The 8571-nt window shown below is 43.7% G+C and overlaps 2 protein-coding genes across 6 annotated transcripts in view; one reads left to right on the top strand and one right to left on the bottom strand.

Annotated features, from left to right (window-relative positions):
- Nucleotides 1-936: 936 nt before the first annotated feature.
- Nucleotides 937-8571, bottom strand: part of YDJC (YdjC chitooligosaccharide deacetylase homolog) — a 76274-nt gene continuing 68639 nt past the window's right edge. For all 5 annotated transcript variants that reach the window (XM_034791011.1, XM_034791009.1, XM_034791010.1 and 2 more), the window contains 3 exons: nucleotides 7572-7671; nucleotides 5356-5533; nucleotides 937-3252 (listed from right to left, as the gene is read on the bottom strand). In XM_034791011.1, the coding sequence (XP_034646902.1) occupies nucleotides 2910-3252; nucleotides 5356-5533; nucleotides 7572-7671 (621 nt within the window). In that variant the 3' untranslated portion in view covers nucleotides 937-2909. The remainder of the gene's footprint in view (nucleotides 3253-5355; nucleotides 5534-7571; nucleotides 7672-8571) is intronic.
- The window catches only part of CCDC116 (coiled-coil domain containing 116), a 50551-nt gene continuing 47105 nt past the window's right edge, over nucleotides 5126-8571 (top strand). The window contains exon 1 of the mRNA XM_034791007.1: nucleotides 5126-5304. The gene's annotated coding sequence lies outside the window, so the exon portion shown is untranslated. The remainder of the gene's footprint in view (nucleotides 5305-8571) is intronic.

The raw sequence follows: 8571 nt of genomic DNA, 5'->3' as shown, positions 1-8571 counted from the left end.
TGAAGAGGTTGGATAATTCCAGGAACTGCAGTTCAAATTCACATCAGCCTATAGCAAGGTCATGCCTATTATCTAATTTTATGTCTAGGGATCAGGTGGAAGAAAATATTAATCTCAATTCTCTTCTTGCTTTCTTTATAGTCCAGTACCCAAACCACAAGATGTGAAACACAAGTAGTAGCTTTTACTTACAGGTGACTCTTTGCAAAAGATACAGACCAAATAAGTGTGTGTACTGTATGGTTGAAGTGGGAGTAGACAAATGAAAAGTACTAAGCCAGTCCTGTGTTAACTCAGGAATTCAAGCTGTTCTCTCTAGTTCCCTAAGCCATGCTCAATTCTAAACGTGCAGTTTAAGACCCAAAACTACAGCATACTGGTGAAACTATACACCCAAGAGTATTGGTATAGGCTTTCTGCAATTCCATTCTGCTACCTGTAATAAAAATGCTCTCAAAGGCTTTGTGGCATGGTTTATTTTTAGACTGAATTTTGAAAATATCTGTATACAGGGAAAGCTTAGAGTTGGTTTGTTGAATGTTCTTATTGTGAACTTCGTATCTCTCAAGACTTTCTCAGAACACTTTATCATTTCCCTATTTACATAAAAATAGTTCAGCTAAAAGTCCAGGTACTTAAAATGAGGAGTTCTTTACTCACACTTCCACTTTAAAGTGCTTTCAATTCATTTGAATGTTAAAATCCTGTTTTTGTCCTATTTATTTAGAAATATGGACATTTACAAAATTGTCTAATATTCACAGTACAGAACTGAATGGGTTAAGGCCACTCTCGTGCTGACTTCACAGGGTTCAGTTAGTGTGAAGGAAGCAGAAAATGAGTACAAATAACAGTACAATACATGAAAAGAGAAGGGATGTTCTGATGATTGTGTGATCAAAGCAAATTCATAGTAAGTACTCATGAGACTAAATCAAAGGTTAAAAATTATGTAATAAAACAAGGTCATGTCGTGTAAAAATCTGAGATACAGTATTAGATAATCCACAGTGCCTCCAGGCATATTACTGCACATGAACAACATATAGTAAACACTAGGTGGCACTCATACTTCTAACAGCACTTTTACAACTCATTCTTTCATTGTTGAGTGCAACTCTTACATCCCTTGTTCTTTTATTATACTTTATCACAATCAGTAACCTGGAAACTTTACCACTAAATGTAAAGACTGGTGTTAATGTAAAGTTGTTTGACATATCAAGCACTTCCAAAAATTGGTTTCTTTTGTAATTTTGCCTCAGCCACATTGTACACCATGTACCTATTACAATAGAGATTGTAAATCTAGAATTAATACTGTAGCCTAATCTAAGTTTATGGAATTGCCTGAAAGGTGCTTGATATAGCAATCTTAATGTTAGGTGTCAAGTATCAGAGGGGTAGCCGTGTTAGTCTGAATCTGTAAAAAGCAACAGAGGGTCCTGTGGCACCTTTGAGACTAACAGAAGTATTGGGAGCATAAGCGTTCGTGGGTAAGAACCTCACTTCTTCAGATGCAAGAATGTTAGGTTTGTTTGTTTGTTTGTTTTTTCCTTACACAAAGAAAGTTCCCAGTTGGCTAGGAACCGGAGGCCAAATAAGTCCTGTTAATCATGCCCTCTGTGCACACAGCCCTAGTATGACTGGGCTCTTGTAGACTTTGATTTTTCTACAGGTTATGCATCAAACAGTTAAGACTTTATAAAAATAAAGGCTTTGTGCTAAAATTAGGTTCGAATTAGCTAAAAGCGGGAAAATACTGGTCAGGCTTGGATGAAGTGCATTTTTCCATCTCTTTATATAGCCAAGATGGCTGAACAGCACTGACATATTAAATTACGCTTTGGGCAGCCATGAAGCTCAGAAAAATCTCATACAACAAGGAGGATTTTTCAGAAAGTACCAGAGGAATGAAAACTGACCTGTAGTGGAACTGTAGAAATTAGAAAGCTTTGATGATAATTAGAGTTTTTCCCTTCTCATTGTCATTGCCCCCTCTAGATGTTAGAACATCTTTATGTTTACAATAAGTGGCCATCACAGCACGTAGAAAGGGCAAAGTGTGGTGTATTGACAGGTGATGGTAGGATTTTTACAGGTAACAGTCATCATGAAATAGCTAATTGGGTCAACGATTGCTGTTCTTGTAAAATCATCTAAAAAGCCTGTCTGGAAGTGCTGGCATTAAAATTTTCTTTTGAGTGTGTAATGGCTAGAGCCTACTTAAATAGAACAGTAACTCTGCATCCAGCTACTTGCATGGAGTATGATTGAAGACATCAGAAGGCTAATATAAGTTGATTACTTTTAGTGAAGAAAAAAATGTTTGCAATGACCATTCCTTTTCTGTAGACATGAGTAAAGATGCAATAGTTCAAGTAAAAAAATGAAAGGACAATACAGTAATTTCTGAAGGGAATGCTCAAAGTTACTAGGCTTACAGAAATCCGCCTCCCTTGGCCAGGTGAGGCTTTACTTTCTAGGCTGTGTATCTTTTTGCAACTATTCCCTGCCACCGCACAAAAAAAAATCTTTCAAAAAGTTGATGCATGATTGTCAGCCATGGGTGGATGTGCTATCTGCTATTGCAGCATCTGCAGGAACGGTTTGTTAGTCTGACAGTTGGGCCTTGGCTTTCAAGTTAAATTTTGGGGTTGAGCGTGAATATGATACACAAAAGAAATCCATCACTTTCAAATCAGCTGAGGTGTCTTACAAATCTGATGACAATGAGAGAGATACAGGCTGGGATATTGCCGCTAGGTGCATTGGAGAGTCCAGGTATTTCTAATTAGTTTATAGGCTGCTCCCAGTCCATTCACAGTTCCCTTCTGCGTTAATGAGGTATACTATCAGCTACAGATTCTTCCCCCCTCTCGGTACAAGCTATATTTATCTTCTCTTGCTTAAAGATCTTTAAATGCACAAAGTTGAATGTTCCTTGTTTTGTAATAGCTTTGCAACTCTGGATTCATTAATGTTTGGAGTTCATGCAAGCGTTCCCATGACTGTGAAAAATCGTCTGGTCCTTCTCCACAGCCTCCAACAGGTGGAATAGTGGGGTACCCTGGATGTACCATCAGTTCAATTGTGACTGTTCTGCCTTGCTGACGTTGAGGTGAAAATTGAGTCGTCAGAGAATTTTCCTTGGTAGCAAAAGCCGCCACGGCAGTATCAATGGCGCTCTGAATGTTGCTGACGGACATGTTTTTGCCCATGGTACTCAAACCTATATAAATGTCAGCCCACCTGTTGGGGGGGAGGATACAAAAATTAATATGAACAAAAGGCATGAAATGTAGCTGTAGTGTAGACTTTAAAAAAAAAGTTAATTTCAAATGATCTTCTGTTAGTGTAAATATTTAAATACAGAATAATACCAAATACAACTACCCCTGAACAGGATAACTCATCCTTTCATTATTAACATACACCACCACAGAGCATTGTCATTTGACACATCAGTTTTTGAACAAAGGCCCCATTCCTGCAGGCTGTGCGGTGTGGGAGGACCCTGCTCCCACAGAGCCTCAATGAAGTCAACCCTTGGCCCGCTGCTTTGGTGGGAGAATGTTTAAAGGGGGCATGATACAGCGCTTGCTGGGGCCCTGTGGCTGTAGACCCACTTTAGAATGGGGGGAGGAAGGGTGGTGACCATGCAGGATACTGTTTACTACTGTCTATGAAAAGTGTGTTTTTATTGAAAGTTTCAGTTTTAAAAAATGAATAAATCATCATTTCAGGTTAGAGTTCCCTCTAATAGCTTAATTTTGAGTAAAGCTGACTCTGTAAAATGGGAAAGCTTGCTAACAGATCTGCCCCCATGTATAGCAGAGACGTGCTTGCTTACTTTAGGGACAAAATTACAGGGGTTTACTACAGTTCGTACTGAAGAGCCAACAAACCCAACAGGGAGGCTATGCATTCTTACGCATTAGCAACAGAATTGTTAGCTATGTTCCAGCTGCAGGGCCAAACTCTTGCCGTTTCACCTGTGCAATCCCAAATGGGTTTGATAGGCGTAAGGGAGTGCAGAATTAAAGTTCCCAGGTATAACTGAGGGCAGAACTTGGCCTAGGAAGGCCACTTGTCTGGTGTTAAACTGGACGGTCCTCTTTTTGAAAGGTTTGTCCCGTCTGGTACTGGATGTGGTTTTGTCTGGTATTGGCTGGGAGAATGCTGCTCTGCCCCCTCCAGCTCTTAAAAATGGCACCTCTGTGTGGCATGACCTTGAATGCACCATACGTACAAGATCATGCCGATGAGGGCAGGGCAGCAAGCTCTTAAAGATGGAGCCGCCTCTGTGTGGCGTGACCTCACGCACTGGGCATATGAGATCATGCCAGCAGGGGCAGGCCCACGCTGCTCCCGGAAGCACCAGAATGTCGCGTGAGTGGCTGCTTTAATCTGTATTACTGCTAACGGTGCATAAGCAGGCAAGACCCCAACGTGACTTTCAGATTTCAGGCTGAGTTTGCAGGTCTGACAGCAACTCAGTCTTTTTAACTGTAAATTGATGAAATTTGACATAGCACCATTACTACACAATAAACACAGGCTCATATCAATTATACAGAGTCATGCCCAGAGCACTTTAAGAACTTGGGTTTGAACAGCCTGCACAGATGCTAGAGATCAGTTTCATGGGTCTCTGGCTCTGCTTCCTTTTGGCTTCAGCCATTTTGTCTCCCTTCATCTCTCTGTGATCGTTTTTTGTTGCATGTGTTTGTTTTATCACCGTTTGCCGCCTTTGGCCAGCAGGAGCCAGATGGAGAAGTGGAACTAAAATAGACACGAACAAACAGAAGTTAGAGAGACAAGGTGGGTGAGGTAATCTCTTTCAATGGCTCAACCTCTGTTAGTGAGGTAAGCTTTTAAGCCACACAGAGCTCTTCTGCAGGTCCTGAAGCTGAAAGCGTGTTTCTCTCACCAACAGAGGGCTGGTCCAATAAAAGATATGACCTCACCCACCTTCTCTCCCTAATATCCTGGCACTGACATGGCTACAACACTGCAAACCGAAGTTGATATTGACACTTTTCCTCATGTCTCAGTGGGAACCTGCAGTGCCACATATCTACCACCCCGTGGTGCTGTGGGAGGCTATAAATCAGCAGCAGTTGTAGGCCAATTGCCTGATTCAAGATGGTGTTTCCTGTAAGAAACCTAGTGTTTGTATCTGTGCCTTTGAGTCCAAGAGAGACACAAAACACTACAGAACCTGCCCCTTGGAGGTAGGAGAATGCCTGCGCTCTGTTTCTGTAATGGTCTGCGTGGGAAGATGAAGAACATCAAGAACTGGTAGGATCTGAATTCTTTAATGTATATATGCGATGGGTGTGTCTGTCTTACCTTATTCCGTGTCTTGTAAACACATCTACTGTGTCAAGGGAATCTTTTTCTACTCCCAGATAAAAGTCCATTAGAGGTGGCTCTATCCACGCACAGCTGTGAAGGCCTAGTTCTATTGGCACACGTGTATACTTGATCCCATACTCTTCTAACACCTGTGCAAACACATGTCTAACCTCTACAAGAAAAGCCAGAGAGAATGTAGTTAGAAATTAGATAACTAGGAAATCAGCTCCCCTTTTCCTTATGATTGAAAAATATAATCCCACATGGCCTTTCTCCCCCTGAAAGGGTGAGCGGTGGGGCGTCCCAAGACCCTCTCCCTTTACCTCCCTCCAACCCACAAAGCACAGTGTCCAAAGAATCCCATCAGCACCTGGTAACATTACTCTGCAGCCAGAGCTGTGCTACTGGCCCTGCACATGCGGTGCCAGCTGCAGGCCCCGTGCCTGCCCCCAGCCTTTTACCCCTGTCTGGGTCCCCCACTCCCGGAGACACGGCACTGCTCCCGGTCTCAGCTGTGGGGGGGAGGGAGGCGCGGACAGGGGTACGGGGACTGGCTTTCAGCATCCCCACTATTAAAAGGGTTCCAGTGCCACTGGCTGTAAAATGGGAATAAAGATGCTCTCCCCACCTTTGTAAAGCACACTGAGATCTCTGGATGGAAAGTGCTCCATAAATACAAAGCATTATTGGCATTAGGGGCTGTTTGTCCTTGAAGACATCATCAGCTTTAATGTGATCTGTTAACATGGGATTTTGCAGTGGAGGCTCTTCAGGATGGACACATCCTGAGATATTGTGCCTCATACATCGTGACCCTGCTGATACAAGCTGGCTCTGAGTGCACTTTATGTGTCAATTTCACCTAGTTGCTTTAAAATCACCAGCCTCCAGTGAAGTTTTCCATTGCTGCAATGAGCTGATTGGCCTACAAGGAGGCTTGCTCTCTATCTGAATCTCTGCTGACGGGTGAAAGGTGACTCCAGTCAGGCCCTGTGATTCTCAGAGACTTGCTGGAAGAGTGGGGCCTCACCCTAGAAATTCCTCACCCTAGAAGTAGCAGCTCCGTGGCCCACTGTCAGATCTCCCAATGTACATCTTTGAGTGAGGCTCAGCTGATCAATTACTGTTGTCATGGGAGACTGGCAGAAATGAAAACCTCTCCAGTCTTGTCAGCAGCTGTACTCCATTTACTGCTCCCTGAAGCCAGCACCACAGCTATGGTGGATAAACAGCTTGGCTGAAACCTTCAAAAGTGCATGATATACTTCTGGGTATTTGCAGGCGAAGCTCTGGTGTTAGCACTTCAGAAGGTTTGGCATCTCCTATTGCTACACAAAATCCCCCTAGGACAGTGTGATCAGTACAATAACTTCTCTCACCAGGCCGGGTCCTCTTGGAAGTGTAATTTGATCAGTTCTTCCTATTATAATTAAATCTAATATTTATTGCCCTTTGTTGTTATAATTAAATATTAACAGGCAGCATTTGAGTTGTTCTGTAAGAAGGGAAGCCAGGGAAATCTCCACCCTCCACTCAGAAGCTTTAACTTCCCTGGATGTTTTCAGCATCTATGATCCAGACATGTCTGGGAAACAGGCAGCATTATATGTCTTCCCAACTCCTCTCTGACTGGACCTACCACTTGTCTCTTTGAAAACAGACCTCTGCACTGCATGTATGTGACAGGAAGGGGCACAGGACGGTATAGCATAGCTCCCTTCCTCCCACCCACAAATCTCTCCTCTGTGCCCAGTGAAGAGGGAGAAACGTATGAGCTCTAATGTATTGTGTGCAATTCCTGCTTCTTAATTATAAGAAATGTGCTGCTGAGATTATAAAGCTGCAGTGAATGGCAGCAAAACAACTGCTGGTTTGGGCAGGGAGTCAGAACGATTCATAGATTCAGAGCATTTAAGGCCAGAAGGGACCCTTGCGATCAGCTAGCCAGATCTCCTGCATATCACAAGCCAGAGAGCCTTGCCATTAAAGGAGAGCCCAGCACAGACATCCGGGGGGAGAAGGGAAGATGTTCAAAGGCACAAAATATAGTCAGTCACCAGTCTCTCGTGCTGGATGGGAACATTTCATGCTATAGTTCTTGAATACCTTTATGTAAAGGATCATTCAACAAACCGAGAGTGGGAGGGTTCCCTCAAAGCAGAATTATCCTTAATTCTGGGGGGCTGGGAGGAATATCACCACCACCCTACCTGGGAGAACATGAACATGCTGGTGTCCATCCATGTGATGAGGGACATGACCTGTCAATTCACGAAAGAGGTCAACTTGTGCCGTTAGCTCCTGTTTCACCTAAATAATGAAGATGGCGGGGGAAGGAGGGGGGGAGAAAGAGAGAGTTATCACTAGTGCAGCGAATAGGAGACGTCTGGTACAAGGTATTCACTGGAGGAAACCCTGCCCCATCCACGACACCGTCCATTATTACTCATGTAGGGCCTGCTCCTCGGAGGTGCTGAGCACCCTCAACGGGCAGCAAAGCCAACCCTGGACTCTGCTCTGTAATTTGCTAAGGGCCCTCGGTTCCCATTAGCTTTCTAGGATCAGGCCCCTAGAGCACCATCTGTGTGCACGGGGCTATACAGGCAGAGTGAGATTGTCAAAGCCACCTAAGTATCAAAGGGGTAGCCGTGTTAGTCTGGATCTGTAAAAAGCGACAAAGAGTCCTGTGGCACCTTATAGACTAACAGACGTATTGGAGCATGAGCTTTTGTGGGTGAATACCCACTTTGTCAGATGCATGCAGTGGAAATTTCCAGAGGCAGGTATAAATATGCAGGCAAGAATCAGTCTAGAGATAAGGAGGTTAGTTCAATCAGAGAGGATGAGTCCCTCTTCTAGCCCTTGAGGTGTGAACACCAAGGGAGGAGAAACTGCTTCTGTAGTTGGCTAGCCATTCACAGTCTTTGTTTAATCCTGAGCTGATGGTGTCAAATTTGCAAATGAACTGAAGTTCAGCAGTTTCTCTTTGAAGTCTGGTCCTGAAGTTTTTTTGCTGCAGCTCTTCCTAAGGGAGCTGGATTTCCAGTTCCCATTAAAGTGAATGGGAAATAGTTCAGCTCTGACAATCTCAGCCCAACATCCCTGTATGCTCTTTGAGGCAGGCACTGCCGACCTTTCAGTCTGTGCAATGGGGCTGTCCTGGCTGGGGCCTTTAGACACCACTGCCAGGTTCGCTGAGAAGCCTTTCCT

This window comes from Trachemys scripta, chromosome 15 (assembly GCF_013100865.1).
Source record: "Trachemys scripta elegans isolate TJP31775 chromosome 15, CAS_Tse_1.0, whole genome shotgun sequence".
Taxonomy (NCBI): domain Eukaryota; kingdom Metazoa; phylum Chordata; order Testudines; family Emydidae; genus Trachemys; species Trachemys scripta.
The sequence above is the reverse complement of the archived record's forward strand: the minus strand, read 5'-3'. Positions and strand labels throughout refer to the sequence as shown.